Raw genomic sequence first — 25705 nt, 5'->3', positions numbered from 1 at the left:
TCCTTGGCCGCAATCCAAAGCCCTCGCACGTTCTCTCTCCTCTTCGCAACTCCCACCTCGCCGTCATTCCTCTCAGCTCCCTCCACCACAACGCACGGGTGGGGGAGAGGGGTTGCGGGCAGAGGGAGAGGGAGGGGGAGCTTTTGCAGGGGTGGCGGGGCTGGCGGGGGGAGGGGGTGGTGGGGCTGAGGGAGAAGGCGGGAGGAGGGGGTGGCGGGGCTGAGGAGGAGAAGGGGAAAGGGAGGAGAGAGGTGGCGGAGGTAACGGGGAAGGGGAAGGGGAAGGGGGAAGGAAGAAGAAGAAGAAAGAAAAGAAAAAGGAAAGAAAGAAAAGGAAAAGAAAGAGAAAGAGAAAAGGAAAGAAAAAAAGAAATGGGAAAAAAATTTCACCTTAAAATTTTTCAACTTACAAAAACTTCTACAGTGCACTACAGTAAAATTTTAGACAACTCCCAAAAAACTCAGTTCCAAACAGGCCCTAGTCTCGTAGATCATCATACGGTCCAAACTTTGCCATATCTTTAATTTTTAGATTGATGAGATAGGTGTGACAAAATTTGAAATTCGTGATCTGTATAGATCGAATCTAGTCTAAGTGTTTGCCCTTGTGTTTAACTTGGCAGAGGATATATAAATAATTGATACCGATGTCGGTAAAATTGGTCTATACTTACTAACTTGACTACCGTCCGAACTCAAAAGATTCCCAATTCATTTTCCTCAAAGCACTCCTCTTACTAATATATATATATATATATATATATATATATAATATAGAACCCTTATTCTCTCAGAAGCCGACAATTCTACCATTTTATGCCAAAACAAAAAACATACACATCATTTAAATAATAAAAGAAAAGAAAACCCATAATGTTCCTTCTTATTTACACACCTTAATTCACGTGCTGGTTCCAGCTAAGGTTTACTTGATGCAGACACCACTTTATTGAACTCCTATAAAAAAACTGAACCATCAAACCTCAGCCTCTCCGACCCCTCCCTCTTCAAGCCATTCCTCAATCTCCCAGATAGAAATTAATGTCAAGACTTTCATTCTTGTTAGGTCTCATTATCGCAACAACTTTTAGGGTTGTTGTGAATGGCTCTGAAGGTGGACTTGAGATCTACGAGCTCAAGAAAGGAGATTTTTCTTTGAAGGTGACGAACTTCGGTGCGAGGATCATATCCGTCGTTCTTCCTGACAAGAATGGTACTTGTCGTTTGCCCCTTCAAAACTATACAATGCTTTTATGGAAAATCCCAGCTCATTTTTCATGTTTATTAATCATTTATTCCCCAACTTGTTCAGGAAAGCCGGCAGATATTGTTCTTGGTTACGACTCCGTTAAAGATTATCTGGTGAGTGAGTTTTTGTACCTTGTGAATTGGTTTTTTTCATGTTTGCTAGCAAACTTTTATGGAACTTTGGTCTTCTGAAATGAAAGCTGAGTGGCTTTGAGGATGGTGCGGGGTGTGGGGAGGATGCTTCTGCTGCGGATGACTTTTCATCTTATCTCTTTATCGTTAACCCCTTCCATTCTGCAGAAAAGTCAAGAAATGAACGTTTATTTTGTAGGGTTGCATAGATAGGCTACAGGGGTTTAAAGGAACTTGATCAACGTCGTGGGGGTGGGGGACCCTTCTTTTTCTTTCTTTCTGTCTTTCTTTCTGTCCCCTGGAAAAAATTACAATGTGGTAACTCCCGTAACGCAACGGCAACCCAGCCGGCCATTAGGAATTGTAGAACTAGGATTTACACCTACTCCATATTTATTTTGATTAACTTGAGCACTAGCCGGCTTTTGAATCAGTACGCTGTTAAATTTGGAAAACTTCGTTGCAATTAACTGTTCTACTATTCCTTTTGTTTTGGTTCTGATCAGCAAAGCGCATATATATATATATATATCCTCGTTGGAATTAGAGCATTTGGGAATTGGGATACCTACCTACTGTTTCACGTTGAATTTTCTCATAGGAAAAAAAGACGAATTGCAAATTGAAGCATAGAGATGCTTTTTCTAGTATTTAATAATGATACATTTGTTTGTTTTCTAACATGGCATTTTTCTAATGAATCGACTTAATTGGATGGATGTGCGTTCATTAATTTATTATATATTGGAGCTAATTGCGAAAACTTATCCGTTACAGTCATTTTTTCGAACCGTCCTAACTCCATTAATAAGCTAATTAATAACGGGTCTGGTCCAGGGTTAGTTAGCGTCTGCTTCCACTGCACAGTAAGGTCATGCATGTGAACAGATAACTTTTCGGAAATTTTTTAAGCTGTCAAAACTTCATATTCACCTGAGCAAATCTGTTCGAGCTTAAAATTATAATGGGAGTGATCGATAGAGTTATTATTATTTTTTTTTAAATATATATGTATAATGGCCGTCTTCTTGTATGAGATCTGCCTTTTTCCAGCATTCATGGACACCATGTTCTAAAACCCATTAATTTTCCTGCAGAATGATACAGCATATTTTGGAGCTGTAGTTGGTCGGGTTGCTAATCGGATTGGGGGTGCTCAGTTTACTCTAAATGGAGTCCATTATAAGCTTGATGCCAATGAGAAACAAAACATGCTTCACGGTAATTAATTTACTCCTACATATCATCCAAAAATAAATTTGATTTATCAATATCGATTACTACATCTTAATGCAACATGTCATGTCATCGGGGACACAGGCGGTAAAAAGGGATTTAGCCAACTTATTTGGAAGGTGGAGGAGTACGTGAAAGATGATGCCAATCCTTTCATTGTATTCGCCTATTACAGCCTTGATGGAGAAGAAGGATTCCCAGGAAATCTCCTAGTCAGAGTGTCCTATGCTTTGCTTGAACCGTACAAACTCAGGGTGATAATGGAAGCAGAAGCACTAAACAAGGCCACTCCTGTGAACCTGGCACAACACAGTTATTGGAATCTTGGTGGCCACAACAGCGGTGATGTCCTCTCTGATGAGGTCCAAATATTTGCCTCACACTTCACGCCTGTGAACAACCAGCTCATCCCAACCGGAAAAATCTCGCCCGTTAAAGGTACCCCGTATGATTTCCTCAAACCCCACACAATTGGAAGCCAGATAAACCAACTTCCAAGTGGTTTCGATATCAATTATGCCCTGGATGGTGGTGGGGACGAGGACAACGACATGAAGGTGGCTGTCATAGCACATAGTAAGAAGACTGGAATTGGGATGAAGATATCAACGAGTGCTCCAGGCTTGCAGTTTTATACTGCTAATCACTTGAAAGATGTGACGGGAAAGAATGGATACGTCTATCAGGCTCATGCAGCCTACTGTTTCGAGACTCAAGGGTTTCCGGATTCAGTGAATCATCCTAATTTTCCCTCGCAGATAGTTAATCCGGGAGATGTTTATACCCACTACATCCTGTATGAATTCAAGACCAAACCCGAATAGAAGCCTCCGACTCATGGACCGCCAAGAGCAACTGAAGCCACCTTGATTTGTGTTTGGAATCAGCTGGAAAGAAATAAGATCTTCATGTTAAACTCACTGTCTGATTCTTCAACCATTTCTGAAGTTGTTCATGCACATTGTCAAACACATAATATTAAGATCTCCGTAACTACCGAGTACTGCCTTTGAGAGAGAGGAACTGAATCAATCATTATTAGCAATCTGGAACCAATAGCTCTTGAAGAAGCATTAAGACATGGGAAAAAAAAATCTTGAATTTCGCAACCCTTGAGCGGATTGGAAAGGATTAACAATAACGGTAGTCCTAATACAATTGCGACCCAATAAACTTTCAGATAATGCCAGATAGCAACAAATATTCTATTGGCGATCCACTTGTGTTTCAAAGGGAACGAAGGCCGTCAAATGCATCTGAAAAAGATAAGAGGTGCAAGAGCTCAAAGAGTCACATTGAATCTTTATGTTCTCTGGATATGACATCCAAGCCCCATGCCCTAGGATTGACTCTGCACTATCCAAATCACACGCCTTTCTTTCCCGCCTTTAAAACCATGCTCTCGATGAGCCTTTCGAATACAGCGCATGTCCCATGAAAGGCGTGATTGTGAACCACGCCTTCTCTGGAACTGACTATATATAAATAACAGTTACGATTCCACCCCACCTGTAACTGGGAATTGAATGATTTTGAGTCAGCAAATAGCTGCCCATGGCTTTTCAGTACCGGTCTTCACCTTCCTACCTGCAACTTCAAGCTGGCGTTACTGGTTTATTCTCAGTCTTTTAACCCCTCTTCCCCCTGCCCACACATCTCCACTATATTTCAGTTATTACTTTGATATTAGAGCTTTTAGGGCTTAATTTAAAAAAGGCCTCTGCAAAATTTTCCAACCAATTTTTTGATTACAACACGCAAAATTATCTCTAGGCAAATGGGATTGTTGCAGATTCGTCAATCGTGGATTAAGGAATGCTGCTAGTTCCAGCACTACTGCTTCTAAGAAGAAAAGGGCAGGACTTTTTTTCAGGAATCGTTGCTCTGCGACTGCAATGTCTGCTAGTGTACGTAGCAATAGTAGCAGATCAGCTGATCTTTCTTCAACCTGGGGCAAGAAATTGGTTTGGATCTGGACAGAGAATAAACAAGTCATGACCACAGCCGTGGAGAGAGGCTGGAACACTTTCATTTTCCCCTCAACTTGTCGCGACTTAGCCACTGAATGGTCATGTAAACCACACATTCTCTATCTTGCAATGTTTGATTTTTTTTAATTTTCCTTATATTCACTTTTGTCTATGTTTGTTAAATCCTGATTCTTCTTACAAAAGATTTGATTGATTTAATCTTCGAATTTCATGTTCGGCCAATGCGGTTCTGCTGTTTTCATTATTGGGTTAGGAATGTTGTTGGCACGTGTTGTATTTACTTCTTTTGTGAACAAATTTTTTTTTTTTTTTGCTGATTTGAAATGTGCAGCAATTGCATTCATATGCCCTCTCTTCATTGAAGGGGAAGAGGTTTTGGACAGTGAGAGCAAAAGAATTGCGGCATTCTCTGATATTACCTCTCCGCAGCAATTAGAGAAGCTCCAATCATGGGATGACCTAGCACAGATTGTTGTTGTTAATCTCCTGGATTGGCAGGTCAACTAGTCAGTTTCTCTTCTCAGGAGTGGAGTCTTCTTTTCTGTTCGGCGTGCTCTTATTAGTCAATTGTTTGGTTTTTAGCAAAAGTAACTTAAAAAATTAAATTCTATTTTCAAAACAAAGTAACCGATTCTTGTTTGCAATGCTCTTTTCTCATTCGTGTTTTAGGTGATACCTGCAGAGAATATTGTTGCAGCTTTTCAAGGATCTCAGAGAACGGTGTTGGCTATCTCGAAAACACCATCTGAAGCTCAGGTTTTTCTTGAGGTAGTGCCTTACTGCCTTAAATTTGTTGACCTTTTTGGTTTTCATGCAATTTCTTTTTTCTTCAATGGATACAGCATATTTTCATGTAAGATTTTACTTAGTAGGCCTTGGAGCATGGTCTGGATGGTGTAGTCCTAAAAGTTGACGATGCAAAAGCCATACTGGAGTTGAAGGTAATAGCTAATATTAGTGTTTTTCTTAATGTGGCCCTGATCCTTATAGTGGCATACATTATCAGGACTACTTTAACAGAAGAAATGAAGCTGATACTCGCTTGAACTTGACCAAGGGCACTGTCATGAATGTTCAAATGGTTGGAATGGGTGACCGTGTTTGTGTGGATCTGTGTAGCCTCATGAGACCTGGTGAAGGTCTTCTGGTTTGATCTCGGTCTTGTGTCTCAAATATAACTGCCGTCTGATAGTACTGTTGACAATTTTCTTTCCTATATTAGAATGTTGTTCTTACTGCAGAATATTCTTAACTAAGGTTGGCTCATTTGCGAGAGGGCTCTTCCTTGTCCACTCAGAATGCTTAGAGTCAAATTACATTTCTAGCAGGCCATTCCGGGTTAATGCAGTAAGTTCTGGCTTGAATTGTTCAGATTTTTGGAGAGAGAGCAAGGCGAAAGCAGATTTACCATTCAACCTTTTCTTTACTCAGTTGTCGTTGTAAAATTTTGGTGAAGTAAGAACATCAAATTCAGCTTTTGATTTCCGGTTTCAATTGTAAATGCATTTTCTCAAGAAAGCAACTTTTTGAAGCTTAATTATATTAGTTAGAGGACTAAGGTTGAACTTCATCCCTATCCTTGATTCCAGCTGTGCTTGCTCTTTCTTTTATCTAAATACAGAACTGAGTAGGTAAGTTCACCCAATGTCAATGCTAATAGTGTGATTGGATACTATTAGGGTCCAGTGCATGCATATGTTGCCATTCCTGGAAGCAAGACTAGCTACCTCTCAGAATTAAAAACAGGAAAAGAGGTCATTGTGGTCGATCAATCGGGAGTGCAACGAACTGCTATTGTTGGTCGTGTAAAGATAGAGAGTAGGCCATTAGTTCTTGTGGAGGCAAAGGTTTGTATCCATATCTTATCATAACAAGGCTTTCATTCAACTTTTAGTGAGGCCACGGAATAATAGTTTAATATCATTCCACATTTTGTCCAAATAATTCTCTGCAAGCTAGTTCATACATTACCATCCGGTCGCAGCTGCTAAGCAGAGGCTTTCATCCATGAGTTGCATTCACGTTTAGACAACAAAAAATCAACCCTTTAGATCAAATTACTCGACGCATAGGTATAAATAGTTGATCTAGTTAGCTAGACTTGCTTGAACATGAATAAAGGAGAAATTTTCAATTATAGTGCAGTACTGTGGTTGACTCTTATTTAGAGAATAGATGTCCTGAGGCTCCTGAATACCCGTATACTTGAGACTTTAACAATAATCTGACAAATCCGATCAAGAAGGGTCTTTTAAAGAGTTAATAGTAAGCTGCACAGAATGGAAATATCATGTTTTTCTTTGGTTCTTGTAAAGATTCAACAAGGAAGAATGAATATATCATGATTTAAACTTAACCTCCAGTTTACTAATTGATGGAAAAGAATAAGAAAATAAAAAAGTTACAGTTTTCTTATAACAGTATACCATAAGAAAGATCACCAATCAGCTTACCTGCATTGTTAACATTGTTTAATAGATTTTGACTATTGGATAATGTCCTGCCACAGGGAGATTCAGAGAATAAAACTTGCAGCATTCTTTTACAGAATGCTGAAACAGTTGCATTAGTCTCCCCGGTTGGAGGTGAATCTTCATTTTTTTTCCCCCAATGTGTTGGATCTTCTGTTTGCCCTCTATTTTTGAAACTTATTATCTGTGCAATCCATATAACAGGAGAAGGATGTGGAGAAACAGCAATTCCTGTGACCTCATTAAAAGTTGGAGATGAAATTTTGCTGAGCGTGCAGGGAGATGCTCGGCATACTGGAATAGAAATAGAAGAATTCGTTGTGGAAAAATAAATATCTTGATGAATATTGAATTTATCGAAAAGTTGGGTAGATGCTTGAACTTTGTTTTTTGGATCAGAATTGTACTATAATCCATCCGCATCTAATGGCTCATCGATGTTCTTTCCTTCTCCGGCCAAAAGAAGATAAATCCAACATTCCGTGTGAAATCAATAAACAAGCTATATGGAACAAAAAAGGTTTCCCGATCTTCATGTAGGAAAAGATAGAAATGTTGGAGGGACATTTCTCAGTGTTCTCTAGATTCTGCAGCAAGTGAAGAAAGTCCAGGCAGAAAAGCTGCCCTAGTGATACAAGTGTGGTGGAATAACTGCCCTGTGAGTTGGTAGACTTGTAGGGACAACAGTCAATGTTTATCTGTCTCTGTAGCGTATTTCTTGGTATAGCCATGTATCGATACAGAATAGGGGCATGGACAACTCGTCCATGGCCGTTCACGGTTGTAATTCACCTTCTTTGCAGTTTAATTTTTCGGAGTTAACGACGGCTGTTAGTAAGGGGATGACTTGCAGCATTGGAATCTCTGGTTAGAGAACTTGGAAGTGCAGTCTTTCAAAGAATATGTGCGTGCGATATCCCTTCGGCTGTGCCGGGAGGTTGCATGAATAAAGGCCTTGTGCGCAATTGAAGTCGTGACTTTTTACGTCTTCCTGCCTTTGGTTGGATATTAGTGAAATCGTGTTCTTTGTTGTAGCCGCTTCAAAGTAGATTACCGCATTAAAAAAGGAATAACACGAAATAGCCATCATTTCAGACATTTAGTTTGAAAAAACCAAGATCATCAAGTCAATTTCTCATTGCGGTTATGTGATCCTGATGGATTGGCTTTTTTTTTTTTTCTTTTTTTTTCTGATGGAGTGGGTGTCCGGGTCAATCCTTACGGGATCCGACTAATCCCACTCCGGCCCGGGAGGAGAGGCTCCATCCCCCCGAACACGATAACCACGGAACTCGGACCCTTGCGGGCACTGGACACCAGCTCCAAAGGAAGCTTGCTGAGACCAACCGAGTTGCCCATGAGGGACAAGCAATTTAGTGGGAAGTAAAGGTTGAACCCCTGACCTCCCACCCCACTAAGAGAGGTGGTGGCTACTGAGCTAGAGCTCTGTGGTTAGATGGATTGGCTAATAAGTGGTGGTTTCTTGGTGAATTCTGAAAACCTCTGCGACTTATCCGGGCATTTTTTTGATCCTTGACCGTTTTCCAAACTTTAAAAGCACATTCAGCATTGTTCGCCCAAAAAAAAAAAAATGTATACACTATTGAATCCGAATGCATGCTACATGTGTAGAATTTGAAATTTAAACTCAAATTCAAATTATATGGCATACATTCAATCGCTAGTGTATACATTGCTAATGTCAGAAAAATTAATCAAAAAGAAAAAGAAGACTAAGCACATAAGACGACAGTCTTTCTTCAGATATTTTTGAACGGTAGGAAAGAGTGCATGTAGCTACAAGTTTGGCCATGCTGCATGTCTCAGGGTTACCTTTCCCGAATTATTTCAAATGAGCTAAACAACTGTGAAAGGAACACCAAAAAGAGGAATGCGAGTGTCAGGGGGAGAAAAACTAGAAAAAAAAAGAAGTGAAAGCTTTTTACACAAGTGTCAGAATTAGTTAGCATAAGAAGAGCACATATCAATGGGCAGAATGGGATGTGGCTGTGCCTGTCTTCTTGAAGTCTATCTTGTCAACCTTCACTTCTCCATCAATGAGTTCGTAGACATAAACCACCACGCGAAGGCCATCAATATCCATGAGAACAAAACTTGGATTCACATCATAAGTGATGCTGCTATAGGCACCAGTGGCTGATCCGGGATTTATTACGACTCCAGCCTCGTGCTTGTAGGCCTTGAACTGGTGGGTATGGCCAGTAACCAGAATGTCCACATCTAGCTGTCTCTGAAGCATGGCAAGTGAATCAAGGTCTCCCCAAGGCACAACCTTTGAATGTGAAAGACAAGATTGTTAATCAGTAAGAATACAGTGAAACAGATAAAAGAAGCCCATTAAATCAATTGATAAAAGCAAACAGTTGACAATCAGAAACAGAAAAGTGGCAACAGCATGGTGTTCTAAACTAATTAATATCATCAAAAGACCAACTTAGAACGGCTAATTCTAGGCAAAACTCAGATGGGAGTGCAAAGAGAGGCCTTTGCTTATTCCGCAAGGTCAGTTCAATTGGAAGTCTTCAGAGATGTGCAGCCATTAACGCAATAGCAGAGTTTTCAATTTTTAATTGGGATGTGTTGCCAACTTTATTTTGTGCAAATGAGAGACTAATAGCGTCTCCAAGTTGCTGAACAGTCCCATCACAATTTACAGCAGTCAAGCAAAAGTATATGATCAGTAACATTGTATAATCCCAATCCATCAACCTCTTGTTCCCCAAGCAGGAGAGAAAATAAAAGGGAGGAGAACAGTAGAACCAAAAAGAAAAATGAAAAGACACTGCAACCTTCAGAGGGATCAAACACTACATTCCTAAGGTGCAGAACCCACCGAACGCAACGTACAGTGCTCTAAAAAACTATACGTAAAGCTGGTAGAATTCCCAGAACCATTTTAAAAGGTACAATGTAGGCAATAAAACGAAACCTAACCTGGTGACCATGGCATAGCCCAAGCTTAAATTGTCCAATTGTAAGTGTTTTTGTCTCTGGATATCGAGCATCTTCATCATATTCACCTCGAGTAATGTGTAAGCTTGGGCAAAGGTTCTTCAGGTAATCATGAACTTCCTGATCATGGAAAAAATTATCATCAAGTATGCAACAATGCAAGACGACAAGATCTAAGCTTCCGAATCCTTGTCAGTGAAGATCAGGTAAATTTAAAATTCCAGCAGAACTATAACGTCCCTAGAAGAATCAAATAATATCACATGAAAAATCAGTCTAGAACTTCCCATCAGGCTCAAACATAACTAAGATTAATATTTAGATTGGGCCAACTGTGCCTTTCTCATAGCTTTAGGCTTCAAGTTCATAGGATCAGGAATTTCAGAATCAAGCAGCATTAACTAGTGGCTACTCCAAAACGAAAGAAGAGAAAAAACCATCAATTTGTTTGAAGGAGCAAACAATTTGTTGGGATCTCCTAGAAACAATAATTTGTCGGGATGCCAAAGGAACCAACAGTTTGTCTGAATGAAAGAACTTTCAAGCCCAAGCTCCTGAAGAATTCTAAGAACTGTTCCCAAAGTCTCTACAGAATATTCAACTTATAAGTCAGCTTCAGTTTTCCTATTGCAGAGCATAATTTACTGTTGAAAAGGCATCAGTTCACAAGAAATCAGATTACCATCCTGTAAGAAACCGTTTCAAGACGGGGAAAGACATATACAACTCCCTGGAATATACAAAGGTAGTCCCATCAAGGCCTTCACGCCTTGATAGATAGTAAGGTAGAAACTGATTCGCACAATAGTGTATGGCCTCATTATTGGACAAAACTCGTATGACTGTGAATCATACAAGCATGATTGACATCATACTCCTCTAGGAAGAAACAATGAATCCTTCTTCGCGAGAAGCTATGAAGTGAGATAAATACAGATTTTTGGGGTATAGAATGCGTGCATCATGAGCAGATTGTTGATCATTAGTTCATTGAGAAAAAAGATACTAGTCGCAATTTGACACAAAACATACTGCATTACAATTCACAACCAAAGTAACATCATTCAAGTAAATATGCAACCAGATGGAAAGTAGCCCGTTATCAATCTTAATACGAATGAAAATATGAGTAACATAGCAGAACTCTGCTTCAAGTGCCAAACATACTCTATCTACCGCACTCGCAGTACTTCAGAAACGATGTGGTTTACTTTAGAAAAGATGGATGGGACCGAAGGAGGGTGCAGAAAGTTAAGGAATAGCGCAGAGTTACTTTGATACAGAGATTGCCAGTGCAAATGATGTGTTGAATCTTGCCAGGAACAAGCATGGACTTGAATTTTGCTGGAAGATCAGGAGCTCTATACGGGACGTGGAGATCCCCAATCGCCAATACCAGCACCATCTCTTTCCTTGCAATTTAAATGTTTTCCTTTGAACCCAACTTTTTCAATTCTACAGAAGTCGAACTACAAGACAAGATGATTAAATTAGGTATCAATTTATCAGACGCCCGACGTAATCAGCTAACTGAATTAGCACTGTACACGCACACCCAAATCCCCCAATCCCAGAATACGCCTGATAACTTTATTAGCATATGATCGCGTACAAATATAGTAAGTAGTTAGTATGTGATCTTCAATTATTAGTAGCCTAAAACTGCTGCGGTACCAAAGGAATTTTTATGCTAAGTGTATGAAAAGTTAATGAGAGTCGATTAAATGAAATTATATATATATATATATAAAAGTAAAGGGGCACGCATTACCTGAAGCTGAACAAGTGTCTGGAAATTGACAAAGTAGGTCTCTGTTTCAAAGTGTCTTCGATAACGACGATGGCATTCGCAGGGAATGGATACTGAGGAGGGAGAGAGAGGGGGGGGGGGCCGATTCACATCAAAACATTGCGTTTGAGAGGGATCTATGGATGGAGAGACTGTCGTCTGTCTAAACTCCACGCTACTCTATTACCGCCGGAATCATGGCTCCAGGCGACCGCCTTTTATAATTGCGTATTCGCTCCTCTCACTTGCCGACCGCCGGAATCATAACTTTTTAAGAGGGTGTAAGTATTTGCACTCCAAAAAAAAAGCCCTAAGTATTTTATCCTTCATTTTGTTATTTAATGAAATGGCACAAAAATCTATCATATATTCTAAGAGACATATTATAGTCCCTCTCCATATTCACCAATTACTTTTATCTCTTCAATTCCCTTAGTTTTCCCTCCTCTTAAATTAGTTTTAAGTTCCTATACAACTAATAATAAAGAAAATTCCTAATAACGATGATTTTTAAAAATGCTCTGTTTATATGAGTTGTTTCATAGTCCTTGAAACAATGTCAAATGAATTTTAACAACATATAATATCGCCATTCCAGAGAAAGCTCCTCACACTGAATCCTTATTATTGTTAAAAATGACTTATAAACTCATAGTCTAGACTAAAAGACTAGTTTAAAGGTGTCATTATGATTTTGGCCAAAGAGTGGTGGTTGCCAAGGGCACCATTGGTGGCACAACCTATTGCCGACTCTGACTATTTCTCCATAAGGTTTAGATTTTTTTTTTTTTGTAACAAAACGGATGGAGGAAGAAGACTAAGAAAAGGATGGAAGAAAATTTTAATTTCATAGCCTTCAAAAGTAGGTATTTTGGGTCATTTTAATATCCAGGATTTCTTAAAATATTTTGCATATACATCCGTTTAAGTTGGTAATAGTTCAGTTCTCGTCGATCCCTTGATTGGATCCCTCTTCCCCTAACATAGAATAGGAGTTAGTGTAGTATAAAATCTAATTAAAAAAAAGGACATTGATCACATAATTTTTGCTGATGTCACCAAAAACAAACGGTCAAACGTGTGTTGACTAACGGTAAAGGAGTCTTTGTTACAGATTTGTGTATATGGGGTTCATTTTGTTATTTGATCAAACCTCGGCGATTGATTAATAGTTTGGCTAAACCTCAAGAGAGATAAATATAATAAACCGTTTTCGAAAGGTTTGGACCTGGATTAAGTAGGATCTAAAATCTATCCAAACCCATGATCTTTTAAATGTGACAACGTTCACTTTCAAATAGAGGTGTTAATTACAATCTAATTACATTAACTCGCTCAAATCCGTCTACCAATAATCCATCCAAACCTACCCATTAATTTTGAACTAGTCTAAATGGGTACCCAAATAAATTTAAATTTCTTATCAATCTAATAATAATAAATACCATTATTTCTTGTCAAACAACATACCAAAAACAAAAAAGAATTTTAAGTGACTTATAAATGGATAATTGAGTATTACCCATATCCATTTATTAAATGAGTATCCATTTTTACCCATTTATTTAAATAGTTATAAATGTATTGACCCAATTATAAATCGTCCATTTTGACATCTCTACTTTCAAGCTACTCAGCCATCAATCATTCACATGGACGTCTAAAAAAGAAAAAGAATCGGCCCTGCAAAATGGAAAATATTATGATCTTAGAAACCTGGAAGTTAAAAGCCTCCACAACCTCCTGTAAGCCTATCTAATTAGCATGCGGATTCCTAGAAGCAAGAGGAAAGGGGGAAAAAAGAAAAGGAAATGACAACCAAATTATTAAACCAGAACTTAACAAATAACAATCTTGTCTTGAACGGGAAGGTGACTACAAAATTGCTTCAGAGTCATCAACATGTGCTGTGCTCGATCGAACCATACACAATTCTTGATTCTCTCATCAGTATCTGACCCCGATTTCATATTCCAACAAAAGAAAAGTAATCTAGAAACCCCTTCAGCTGAGGGCAAAAGAGAGAGACTCATTTGCAACTTTCAGGTTCACCAAAAATTTCAACTTTACAAATTCCACCTCAACGGACAAGAGATGTATCAAAGTAACAGAGAAGGGGGGCCACGAACATTAACTCAAGGTTCTAGTATTCTAAACCTTTGGTTTTGGCGATCTATGCAGATTGTTCTCGTGACAGGGAGAAGCCTGTGGACGATTTGGTGTGGAGAGGGTCGGGTTTTGTTGCCCATTCTTTTCTGGTAATGCTGCCTGAACTCTACCACCGTTTTTAATAGCTTGAGTAATACTTGCTCGCTCAGCTTGAAGGGCCTGAAAGTAGGACGAGGAACAGGCCATATCCTTCAGGTCAGGCAGAGGCTTTAAGACTTCAACTACTTCACTCATCAAAGGTCGGGCTTTAGCATCACGGGTGAGGCAATGAGCAGCCAACTGAACTGCCTTCTGCGCACCTCTGATTGAGAACTGCCCTTCAAGACGGGGATCTATCAGCCTATAGAACCTACGCCTTTCCCTCAGATAAGGCCTCGCCCATTCGACCAAATTATGTTCTCCATTTGGTCTGGTTTTATCCATAGATCTTCGTCCAGTAAGCATTTCAAGTAAAACCACTCCAAAGCTGTAGACATCACTTTTTGATGTGAGATGTCCTGGCACAAAGAAAGAACAGTCTTAACATATATGACAGAATATTAACATTAGATTATTAGTTGAAATCTATACAAAAGGCTAGGGTTAATGAAGATAAGAATACCCTAAGATTGCTTGCATATCTTGAGATTTTGTAAAGTAATTCAGATTTAAATAGCAAATGAGCTTTGATTTAGCTATAATAGGTATCAACTGTGCATTAAAGGAGTAAGTTTAAGGCAGATAAACAACAGAAGCATGGACGTCAATGAGCAGAATCCACGCACAAGAGCCACAAGGAACCTAAAAACAAGAAAAATAACCACCCTCCAGAAGCGGCTAACTTTGATTATTTTCTCTTTTGCTGGTTCAGTCGCTAATAACAGATGAAAATATCAAACGGGATTTGAAACTACATTATATAGAAGGGCGTGCTTTCTTGATAGAGAAAATGCAATAATATTACACAGGAGAATGTCTTTCCTAAGATACATACACTTCCATGCGTGCTTATATTTTGTTAACAAAAAGAAGTTAATAACATTCCTTTTAACAGATCAGTTCAAAGTAACCTAATCATCCCTGAGCATTAAGTGTTAATTTAAAAACACGAACATGTCTACCCTATCAAGCCTTATATCTCGTATATTCAAGTGCTGGGGTCAACAAATTCATAACATATGCGACAAAGGGCTTCCGTGATACATCAGAACAATCTTTGATAGGACTTCATTATTACTAAGAAGGCATTCTTTCCTTTAATTACCTTATTTAATGATTTGATTCAGCCATCTGATATAGTAATAAAAAATAAAAAAAATAGAAAAGAAGAATTGCATGGGTTGTTTATCCACGGCCAATCCTTTCAGGAAAATGCCTTCTCAAAATTAAAGTAACAGTAAATGATTAAGCAGTTCATGGTTATGGAACTGCCATGCAGGAGGATAGAAATTGGCCAGCATCAGACTTGTAGCAAACTTGAATAGCATGCTTCAAGGGCAGCCTATATACACCAGAAGGACACAATTTATACAAATAACCATATCTTGCTTAACAATATTGAGTTAGATTAAGACATAAAAATGAGAGAGTGAAGATATATTAACAAAACAGGGAGAAAAAAGTGAAAGAAAAATAATGCTGCAGATGCAACTTATTCAAGCTCACCTGTCATGACATATTCAGGTGCAGCATAACCATAAGTTCCCATGACCCGTGTGGATACATGAGTCTTATCCCCCTCTGGGCCATCTTTGGCCAGTCCAAAATCGGAAAGCTTAGCATTGTAGTCCTTGAACAAATTTCCGAACAAACACTTAGAAAAAACATGGAAATAAAACAACAAAGTCAATTCCTACCCTTGAGAGTTTAAGACATTTACCGCATCCAATAAAATATTAGATGTTTTAAAATCTCGATATATAACTGGCCTTTCAGCTTCTTCATGAAGAAAGGCAAGTCCTTTCGCTGCATCTAGAGCAATTTTGATTCTGGTAGACCAAGGAAGAGGAAGAGACCCTACAGGACATGGAGCAGAAAGTGAATTACAGAGAACAACATACTGATTAGAGATAAAAAATTTTGAGTACAATTTCATACATACAAACAAGAGCTATTCGTAATCTATGATTCTGTCATGGAAAGAAGAAAACAGAGAAGAAAGGATCAAAATAAGCAGAAAATAAACTTTAAAAGTGGGTGGTGGCAGAATTATTTTCCACTGTTACTTCCTCAAGGAGGCGGCCTTTTTCTTTTTGTGGCAGCTGAACATTCCAAGTTAGGGTTTCCTCTTTTTTAAGTTTCCATAAATTTTAGCATGTGTCACAATCCAAAACCAAGCACTTCTCTAGGCTGTAATGTAATTTCTATTCAGCATGCATGAGGATATGCTAGTTATACTAAAGCAGTCGGTACATGGCCTTTAAGCTCATATAAAACATTTATACTGATCATGCATCAGCATGCAAACTTAAGCATTATTAGCTCATTGATAAATCCGTCTCAATCAATTTTTTTCCAGACTGAAGCAAAAGCGTTACATATTTATTGATTGATCAATCTTTATACACGAGACAAAAATGTTTAAAGAATCAACACACAGTTTACGATGTGATAAAATGACGTATGCCATAGGTTTACTTACCAACTTAGTGATAAGAAAATATCATTTACAGAAAGAGCTAGCTCAAAAAATGTATCTGCGGAGAATATGAGTAACTTAGAGAAATAACAACATACGTACTTCTAAACAAGTGATTCTCCAAACTTCCCCGAGGCATAAACTCATAGACAAGCAACCTTTGATCACCTTCTATGCAATATCCTATCAATTTAACCAAATTAGGATGGAGGAGGTCACCTAGATAATTTACTTCAGCCTGACAAATGAGGATGGATGGAATGTGAAGAGATGAAAAATTAGTAGAAGAATAATCCCAGAGAAAATCAACAAATATCTAGTATCATACCAACCACTCCTTGTGACCCTGGAGTCCATCATGATTCAGGGTTTTTACTGCAACAGTGAGCCCTGAACCAGGTTTCACAGGAGTTGGACCATTTTCATTGATCCAACCTTTATAAACACAACCAAAGCCACCCTCACCAAGGAGATTATCTGGTCTAAAACTTCTTGTTGCAGACTTCAGCTCATTAAAGGCAAACTTCCGAAGCTGAGAAGCAATTTTCAGTTCCTCAAGTATGTTAGGAGTGGATGGAGTACTTTCTGCAATGGTAGAGCTCGAAGATGATATAATGGGAGCAACTGGTTGGTCTCTGCTAGTGTCATTAGATGATTTACTTTCTTCTGCTGTAAATAGAAAAAAGCATGCAAGGATAAGTGTCCCATGCATATTTGTCTAAAATGACAAGTCAACGGAACACTACAAAAGAATTTTAAGACCAGACAAAAGCAGGACGCGTAGCTGTCCAAGGCAAAAAGCTTCAACAAGGTTCTAAGTAACAACTCCTACAGTTTCTGTAAAAACTGCATGTTTGAAAAATTTGTGTGCCAAGGGGAAGAAAAAAGGACAACATATAAAAAGAACTTAAGCACAAGCAATCGGTATAAAAGTTTCACACCAGCAATCTGTATTTTGGATGATAGCCGTTAAAGCAAAACCACGAAATAGCAACTAAGCTTGTTACCAAAAATAATATTTGCTAATCAAATATTTTTGTTCGTTTGTTTATTTTGTTCTTGAAGCCATGGGTGATACCATTTCAATAATACTTTCTTGCCCTTATTTGAGTGCTTTTCCCTAAAATCGTCTTTTCTGTCAATGATCAATAAGAATGAAACTAAAAACTGCTAAGGCTCCATTCTGGAGACACAAATATACCAAACCAACATTCCCCCAGAAAAGCAGGGTAGGGAGATATTGTGATTGAAATAAGGCTACTCAACCTAAATAAAACATCATATAATTCTATCCTGGTGTGTTACATTAATAGTGAATCTACAAATTTGCAGAATTTATAACTAGGGCATTAAAGAAAATTCCCCAATTTGACATACGTGCATAAGCAAATCCAACTCATTTTGGCTTCAATATCCAAAAGATTTTATTTCTTTCAATTATGTGTAAGCATTTAAAACCAAACAGCATTTTACTTGATTCTCGGAGCTTACATCTATTGAAGAGGTAATGTGCTTGGAGGTAAAATCATCAACTGAAGAGGTAAATTCCATAGAATGAAAATGCTATAGATTTTCCACAACCAGCAATTAATCAGTATCATCCTATAGATTTTCCACAACCAGCAATTAATCACGCTTGTTTAGGGCAAGGGGCATCCGAGATAAATGCTAATTCAACAACAAAATCAGAGCGGTAAAATTTGCTTGTAATTTTGGACAAAAGTCACATTGAACATGCAACAAGATAATGTGTTGGAACATGATCCGACAGATGCAAACGCTGAAAACAAAATTGTATGTGCAATAGAGAAGGGACACAAGCAGAATTGGAGATAACATATATGCACGGACAAAGATGGTGGCGCACTACTATACTCCTCAAACAGTAATAATAATAAAACACAAGAAATTGGTACAGCAGTGTGGTATACCTAATTGAGTGCTGGAACCACTGACAGAGCTATCAACCTTGGAGCTTGGGGACATGCAGCTCCCCAAAAACCTCAACTTCATCCAACACCCTCTTGTCTCCATGGCATCATCATCATCATCATCATCACAATAATCTTTCCTCGTCTTGCCGATTGATTTCCTCAATCCCCGAGAGCCAGCATTGATACTTTCAGGAGCCAACCCCATTGTTCCAATGAATCCACGGTGTGAATTCCTGACTGATAATCGTAAAACTAAACCTTCAGTAGAGTACGAGGACAAATCTCCCCTCTTTCCTCCCCTCTTAATGTCAAGATGCTTTCCTTTCCAACTAGTTCGTGTTGTTTTATAGGATTTGTGAATGAAGGATTCCAAACTCATTAATTATAGAAAAAGACAAAATTCAACCAAACCCACTGGATACAATAAATATCAAGAACCACCAAAAGGAAGTGAAAATGTCAAGCACCAGCACTAAGGCCACTTACCTTATAGGATTTCAAGAGTCCGAAGTTAGCAAATTTTGAACAAATCCCATCAATTAAAAAAAAAACTTTCAAAAATTAGCAAAACTAAAGCCACTTACTTTATAGGATTTCAAGAGTCGGAAGTTAGCAAATTTTGAACAAGGCCCATCAATAAAAAAACAAAACTTTCAAAAATTAGATTGTACCCGGAGAGAAAAGTTCGCTCTCATTACGGGAAAGTACTGGTACCATAAAAGGAATACAAAGAAAAGCAAGAAGAGAATGAATTTCTAAATGAAAACCCACATGCAAAGATAATGATCCCATAAACCCAAAAAAGAATCTAAGGCCATTTCCAGACTCCACATTCTCCAGGGGAATGCAGAAAAGCCCAATGTTTGAGGATCAAAATATGCAGACTTAATTCTTGCTCAGTGTACTGTCGTACAATCTCTCATTGAAGATGCGCGCAAAGCAAAACAAATGTATGTCGTGAAGTGTGAACCTAATAATCTAATACTACTGCTACTATGCTAATATACTGTATATCTCTCTTCCTCCGTTAATCAAACCCAAAATATATGTATATCAGCTTGAAAAGATAAGTGTTTTCAAACAAAAAGACCAAGGCATGGGCTGCTTTCAAGGCCAAGGCTAAAGAACAAAACAAAGAGGAGCAGAGAGAGAGAGAGAGACAGTGTGTGTGTGTGTGTGACTGTGGTGTGCGTCTGAGAGAGAGAGAGAGAGGAGCGAGAAACGTGCGTTTTGCGTGAAAAGTAGTGAAGCGAAGGGAGGAGAATTGGATAAAAGAAAGGGACAAAGATTACAGGAATTTTGATGAGACTAGTTTTCTTTTCTTTTCTTTTTAAATGTATTATGTTTCGGATTGGTTTTTTTTTTTTTTTTTTTTTCAACAAACGTGTTTCGGATTGGTTGTTTATGTGGTTTTTGACCTGGGTTTTCTTCGTCGTTGGACGTGAAGGCATCCGTTTGATTGTTCCGTTCTTCAGTTAAATGACTTATTAATGTACCAAACGGGCTAAAGTCTAAACCCAGATGAGTTAAAACTCCAGGTCTAGGCAAGAGAATATTCTGAATTTGCACTTTCGTCCTAAATTTGCACCTTCATCCCATTAGTAACTTTATACTGCGTGTGCCCAATTTTGTGCACGATGTGAGTTTAGCATTTCCCCTTCTCAATTGTTTAAAGTAGCTACATCCGTTTGGTCAATTTCTTCTTCTCCTCCTCCTCCTTTTTTCCCTTGCCTAGCACTACATCAATAATTTACTTCTGAGAAAGATAACGCTAATATCATCATGTAACTAAGGTAAATCCAGAGTTAAGAGTTTACAGTCCGTGGGGCATCAATCAATAATTACTATATGCGGCCTACCATGTTGCAATATAAGATGAATCTTTAAATCGCTGATGAATTAAGCCACTAACATGTTTGGATTGTTATTTTCTAGAGTTTTTATGAGAAAATATACTGTAATAACTTGATATTTATGAGGTAAAAAGGTAATTAAAAATATGATCATGAAAAACGTAAAAAATTTTTAGAGAAAAATGACAATCTGAACAAGACCTTATCCAACTACCATAGCAAAATCACCTTGCTTAATGCCTTTGGTTACCTTTTAATTTATCTAACAAATTTTTATGTTATTTTTACTTGGATTTTGTACAGTATACCAAGTGTAGTTCACTCTCAGCGCTATGCAAATAAAAACCCATTTAAACTTAAGAAACACACTTCTATTCTACGTATCCAATCCCTTTTTGCAGACAAGTTGTGTTTTGCTTTAAATGGTTTTTGGCAAGTATTTTGAGGTATACTAACAAATTTAGGACTTCTCAATCTTATCATTCCTGTCACAATGCCCACAAGTGTTGAAGACTTTTGGCGCAGAGATGACCCTCTCAGTTACAAAGAGTATTCAAATCAATTATCGTCTCTTAATAAATTATGCATTAACATAATCTGATACGTACTATTATGGACAACATGTTAGGCCCAGATGAATAGATTTATGCTTGCTTCTCGACAGAATAACTTCATTGCCATATTCATTTGTGCTGTTTGTTGGATGCATTAGCCTGTCTGTAGTTTAACATATTACACCATTGGCCTTTTATTTAAGTTATAGATGCGTATTAAGCTACAGCAAATCGCTGGTAAAAGAATTAGACGAGCGGTATTATTCAAATCAAATTATTACAGTATATATTTATTTTACATTTAAAAAACAATAGCAATCCATACTTGGACCCTTGCCTTATTGGTGGTGGTGGTCAAGGATTCAACCCTTGCCTCCTATCTTGTCACTTAATTGTAGCATCCTCTGACGGAATTTTTTCGTCAGCTCTCCCTTCCTTTAGACTAGATTAAAGTAGGTTATACAAATGTTATCGACAAAAAAAAAATAAAATTAAAGATTCAAGTAATATTTTCCCATCTTTAAAAGCAACTCTCCCTCCCTTTAGACTAGATTAGATTAGATTATGCAAATGTTATCAAAAAAAAAAATTAAAGATTCAAGTAATATTTCCCCCTTTAAAAGCAACGTCTGCCAAAATATTTCAGAACAAAAAGAACAGCAAAGCCTGCACCGTATAGAACATATCATAATCTTTTTTTTTTCCCCCGTTTTCCGGGTACAAGAGTAATGCCTGCATAAAATAGAACGCAAACTAGCAACATGGATGAAAGGGAACCACATATAACAGCAAATGGCGATTCAACCGGACAGATTTGTTTTTAGGCCCTACTCGACAGTGGCTTGTTTGCTGGAAAAACACAAATAATCATATATACAGCTCTTTAGCTTTCATTACAACGACTTCATCTTCCAACAATTGGTGACAAAACATAAATTCTTTTTTTGGGCTACAAAGTTTCATTGTTACACATTTGGGCGTTAGTCACGAGTGTGAAAAAGTTGACAGATAATTCACACTCGAAACCAGAATATCGTCTCTCTCGCAAAGGTAAAAAAAAGAGACACTTACTGTTTTTCTTTTCTGGGTGGAACCATAGGATTTTTTTTCCCCCCGACATTTCTCGATTAACAAAGCGTCGAAGACTTCTTGTACTTCTGAGGATAAATGCCCGCAACCTCCGGAGCCTGGACCTGAATTCCAACTATATAGGGCCCAACATCTAACTTGGCCCATGAAGACAAACTTTCATGTTCATGATGCTTCTGTGTTTAATTTTTTTGGACTTGACTCCACTCCCACGAATCCCACATCTATATGCATGACAAGTATTCTCATTTATTAATATGTGTTTTCATACATAGCCTGTAGCCAATGTACATATTGCGAAGTCCCTTCCTCCCCCTCAACTCCAAACAAAAAAAAAAAAGAAAGAAAGAAAACTATATTCCATGAAATTGATCATGTTGAGCGGAAACAAAACAATATTCCCTGACATTCTCTGCATTGATTTTCTGCTATTGGTGCCAAAGGCTCAATATCAAGCCGGAACCAGGACAAATAACGACATAAAATTTTATTTCCCATGGATTTCATGACTTTCAATTAATTGAAAAAGATGTCGTCAAAAATTTCTTTCTCATGCAAGCATTATTTGAAGTGTACATGGCACCAATACAATTTCACACCAAAAGTTTTCAGTGGTGACGGGGACTCTTTGAGTCCTCTTTAATATCATCAAATTTAAGGTTTGAATCCATTAAAGTACTCTAATCTTAGAGTATTCTCAGTCACCGTCAAATTTAGGGTTTGAATCTTGAGTTTGTCTAACAATTGAAGGATGATAAAATGTGAGAAAATAATAGAGGAATTAGTGGTAGCCCATACTTATAAGAGTGAGATACCCGTGCCCTCCCTGAATTAGCTCTTCTGGTAGCAAGCGCCTCTTCAGGCCACGCTTACCAAGTTTCGAGTCTTGCCTGAGCTACCGCATCCGAGGGGGTAGGACCTCCCTCTCGAGCTGCAGGGAATTAGTCAGGCCGAATGGCCGAATACCCCCTTGTGTCTGAAAAAAAAAAAAAAAAAAAAAGATACCCGTGGTTTATTTAAAAAAAGAAAAAAAAAAAGGAAGTTCACTTGTCAGCAGGAGAGTTCCAAAACGTCCCCTTCAGAGTTCAGACAGAAGATGAAAAGAGTGAGCTGTTCCCATTCCCACGGGAAAGCTCCCTTCTCTTGTTCTCGTCTTCCCAGTTCCCACCACTTTGGCATCTTGCTTCTGCACCTCGAGGGAATATGAATTTCTGAGTCGATTTGTGTCTTTATTTTCTAGTTCTTGATTCTTTAAAATATTTTATTGCGTCATTTCCACATCAATGAACCTTTCCAACATAGTCCACGTCACAAGAACGTTCGTTCCTCGAGCGATTGTGCCGAGTACAGTACAGCGACGAGTTCGTGAGATGGTGGAAACAAATTGGAAATTCAGTGCAAGATGGAATCCATTTGTTTATGAAGGCATCATGGCCCATGCCAGAGTAGAAGAAGACCCTACTCACTTTCCCCTGCGACTTGCGATTATTGCCTGTAACATGGATCTTCTATTTATTAATGGTTATTCCCATTAGTAATTATATAGTAAATCTTTTTGCATATCGACCCAGCCTTCCAAAATGTCGTACGATATCAAAAAAAAAAAATTTTTTTTTTAGCAAAAAAAATTAGAAAGAGAGTTTCGAATTCGAACTATATGATTCGCGTTTGCAGAGAGAGCGCTCGCTCCTGGCTTCTGGACTTTTGGTACAAGAAAGAATATCGGTGAACATGACTGACGTTTTCAAATATGAATTAGCAGTTTCTGTAATCATCGAAAATTGAATTTGGTAGTAAAAATACTTCTAACTGGTACAGATATCGAGTACGTAATTTTTTCACAAATTAAAGGTCAGGGCTGGGTGTATGTCGCTACTGATCATGGTATACCGGAATTCTGGTAAAAAAAAAAAGAAAGGACAATACTACCATTGAATCAACGAAAATTTTGCTGGTTTGGCCATGTCGACCATGGAGAAAAACTAGGCTGTTCCTCAATATTGTTGAACGCGTTGCATAAGGCTTCATCCGAGGTGGTCTGATCGATCCTAGGACCTTGGAGATCTGGTCCCAGTGAGGCCTGGAGGAGATGATGAGTTGGACCAACTGCAGGTTGCTCCATTGTTGAAGGAAATGGCATATGATTACTGGTCGGATGAGAGTTTGGGATTATAAGTCCAGTTTCTACTGATGTGGTACCCAAGTTGACATCAATGCTGTTTTCGCGGCTTCCACTGCTCCAAGAAGCCTCATTTTCTCTATTATTCAAATTGATTGGTTCTACTGCAGCACTTAATTCCACGCTTTGTAGAGCCACTAGCTGCGGAATTTACATACATGGAGAACGAACAAAAAGGATCGAACAAGAAATCAAAGAAAATCTTGGAATTATACGTACGTATGTCTGTAATTGATTTTTAAGTAGCAGCAATGCCAATCAGAATGTAGGAAAACGTACCTCAGAGTGAAATCGCTTGTTCTGAGCCCTGAGGAGTTCATTGTCAGCCTTGAGTATTTCGACTTGTCTCTTCAAAACCTCATAGTCTTTTTCCATTTGCTTAGTCTTCCATCTAGCTCTCCTGTTCTGGAACCATATGGCGACTTGCCTTGGTTGCAACCCCAGAGCCCTGGCTAGCTGCATTTTCCTCTCTGGCTCAAGCTTGCTACCCAACTCGAAACTTTTCTCGAGCACCTTCACCTGCTCCAAGTTGAGCCGCTTCTTCTTCTCCCCAAGTGGCGCAGCGCCGTCGTCAGACATGTCATCTTCTAGACGCAGCGCTTCTTCAGACATGTCAACCCCAGAAAACGACATGGATCTCCTCATCAGGGCACCAGAAATGCCTGCACCACCACCACCACCAAATAGTAATCATAAATTAAAACAAAGCACTAGTACTCATTAGAAAGGAAAGATAGAGAAAATTTTAATGAAATACTACCAGGGAAGTCATGATGTGCCGTGCAAGGGGCAGAGGGATTATTGCTGGAAGGAAGGCGGTCATGATCTTGATGGTTTTGAAACATGGAGTCGACCGGGAAAAAGGTTTCCATATTACCATGAATCATGAGAAACAAAATCCCCAAGGTTTAATTCATTCTGGTACGCGGAGGGTCTGGATTAGGAGTAGTTCTAGATTAAGCCTTATGCGGGGCTAATTATGAATGGCGATAGTAGAGACTAGAGATGAAGATGAGGGTGTGAAGAAGGAGAAGGAAATGGGAACATGGGTGGCAAAGATGGAGGAAGGCCAGCGAGCCGATAATAATATGTTTAAAAGGAAAGAAAGAGAGAAATGTGAGGTGGTGCCTATGACTCATAAAAAAGATTCTATTTACCTGCAATGTGACACCATATGTATCCATTTCTTAAATACAACAAATAATAATAATAATAATAGTAAGCACTTGCGCGGGTTGTGTAATTTTATTTCTGGCTGTTCTTTTCTGTGCAAACAAATTGTTGCATTGCATCTTATATTGGGAGGTCGAAATGCATAGATCACCCCACGTGTATTCCCTTGTAATAGTATACTACTAATACCTTCATTGCCCACTTTTTGGGTAATCAATTTATATATTGCTGCAAGTTTGGTATTGTCATCATTCGCTACATATTTTTGTTGAGTTTACCAAAAAAATACGACGATAAT

At 38.4% G+C, this 25705-nt stretch overlaps 5 protein-coding genes across 8 annotated transcripts; 2 read left to right on the top strand and 3 right to left on the bottom strand.

Annotated features, from left to right (window-relative positions):
• The first annotated feature begins 932 nt into the window (after positions 1–932).
• On the top strand, positions 933–3618 carry LOC113751088 (aldose 1-epimerase-like). Its single transcript, XM_027294952.1, has 4 exons — positions 933–1212; positions 1312–1361; positions 2477–2600; positions 2700–3618. The coding sequence occupies exons 1-4, from the start codon at positions 1041–1043 to the stop codon at positions 3437–3439; spliced, it is 1086 nt and encodes a 361-aa protein (XP_027150753.1). The 5' UTR covers positions 933–1040; the 3' UTR covers positions 3440–3618.
• A 518-nt stretch (positions 3619–4136) lies between these two features.
• On the top strand, positions 4137–7524 carry LOC113754363 (3-dehydroquinate synthase homolog). 3 transcript variants are annotated; one of them, XM_027298755.1, is made up of 10 exons: positions 4137–4227; positions 4408–4688; positions 4938–5104; positions 5276–5374; positions 5479–5547; positions 5613–5753; positions 5864–5953; positions 6286–6453; positions 7116–7191; positions 7282–7524. In XM_027298755.1, exons 2-10 carry the CDS (start codon positions 4511–4513, stop codon positions 7407–7409), a joined length of 1116 nt encoding a protein of 371 aa, XP_027154556.1. In that variant the 5' UTR covers positions 4137–4227; positions 4408–4510; the 3' UTR covers positions 7410–7524. The 3 variants fall into 3 exon arrangements, with proteins under 3 accessions (XP_027154556.1, XP_027154555.1, XP_027154554.1); XM_027298754.1 differs by having other exon boundaries at positions 4138–4227; positions 4389–4688; positions 4971–5104; XM_027298753.1 differs by having other exon boundaries at positions 4138–4227; positions 4389–4688.
• A 1222-nt stretch (positions 7525–8746) lies between these two features.
• Positions 8747–12130, bottom strand: LOC113753517 (vacuolar protein sorting-associated protein 29-like). The gene is made up of 4 exons (XM_027297690.1): positions 11822–12130; positions 11324–11519; positions 10033–10170; positions 8747–9370 (listed from the first exon to the last, which is right to left on the bottom strand). The coding sequence occupies exons 2-4, from the start codon at positions 11453–11455 to the stop codon at positions 9062–9064; spliced, it is 579 nt and encodes a 192-aa protein (XP_027153491.1). The 5' UTR covers positions 11456–11519; positions 11822–12130; the 3' UTR covers positions 8747–9061.
• Positions 12131–13662: 1532 nt separating this feature from the next.
• On the bottom strand, positions 13663–19840 carry LOC113753227 (probable serine/threonine-protein kinase PIX7). Of its 2 annotated transcripts, none has more exons than XM_027297329.1 (6): positions 18557–19840; positions 16954–17294; positions 16728–16863; positions 15867–16003; positions 15653–15776; positions 13663–14505 (listed from the first exon to the last, which is right to left on the bottom strand). In XM_027297329.1, exons 1-6 carry the CDS (start codon positions 18936–18938, stop codon positions 13991–13993), a joined length of 1635 nt encoding a protein of 544 aa, XP_027153130.1. In that variant the 5' UTR covers positions 18939–19840; the 3' UTR covers positions 13663–13990. The 2 variants fall into 2 exon arrangements, with proteins under 2 accessions (XP_027153130.1, XP_027153131.1); XM_027297330.1 differs by having other exon boundaries at positions 16954–17291.
• Positions 19841–23811: 3971 nt separating this feature from the next.
• Positions 23812–25309, bottom strand: LOC113753228 (homeobox-leucine zipper protein ATHB-20-like). The gene is made up of 3 exons (XM_027297331.1): positions 24995–25309; positions 24514–24896; positions 23812–24375 (listed from the first exon to the last, which is right to left on the bottom strand). Exons 1-3 carry the CDS (start codon positions 25119–25121, stop codon positions 23992–23994), a joined length of 894 nt encoding a protein of 297 aa, XP_027153132.1. The 5' UTR covers positions 25122–25309; the 3' UTR covers positions 23812–23991.
• Positions 25310–25705: the final 396 nt, after the last annotated feature.

Source organism: Coffea eugenioides, chromosome 11 (assembly GCF_003713205.1).
Source record: "Coffea eugenioides isolate CCC68of chromosome 11, Ceug_1.0, whole genome shotgun sequence".
NCBI classification, from domain to species: Eukaryota; Viridiplantae; Streptophyta; class Magnoliopsida; order Gentianales; family Rubiaceae; genus Coffea; species Coffea eugenioides.
The sequence above is the reverse complement of the archived record's forward strand: the minus strand, read 5'-3'. Positions and strand labels throughout refer to the sequence as shown.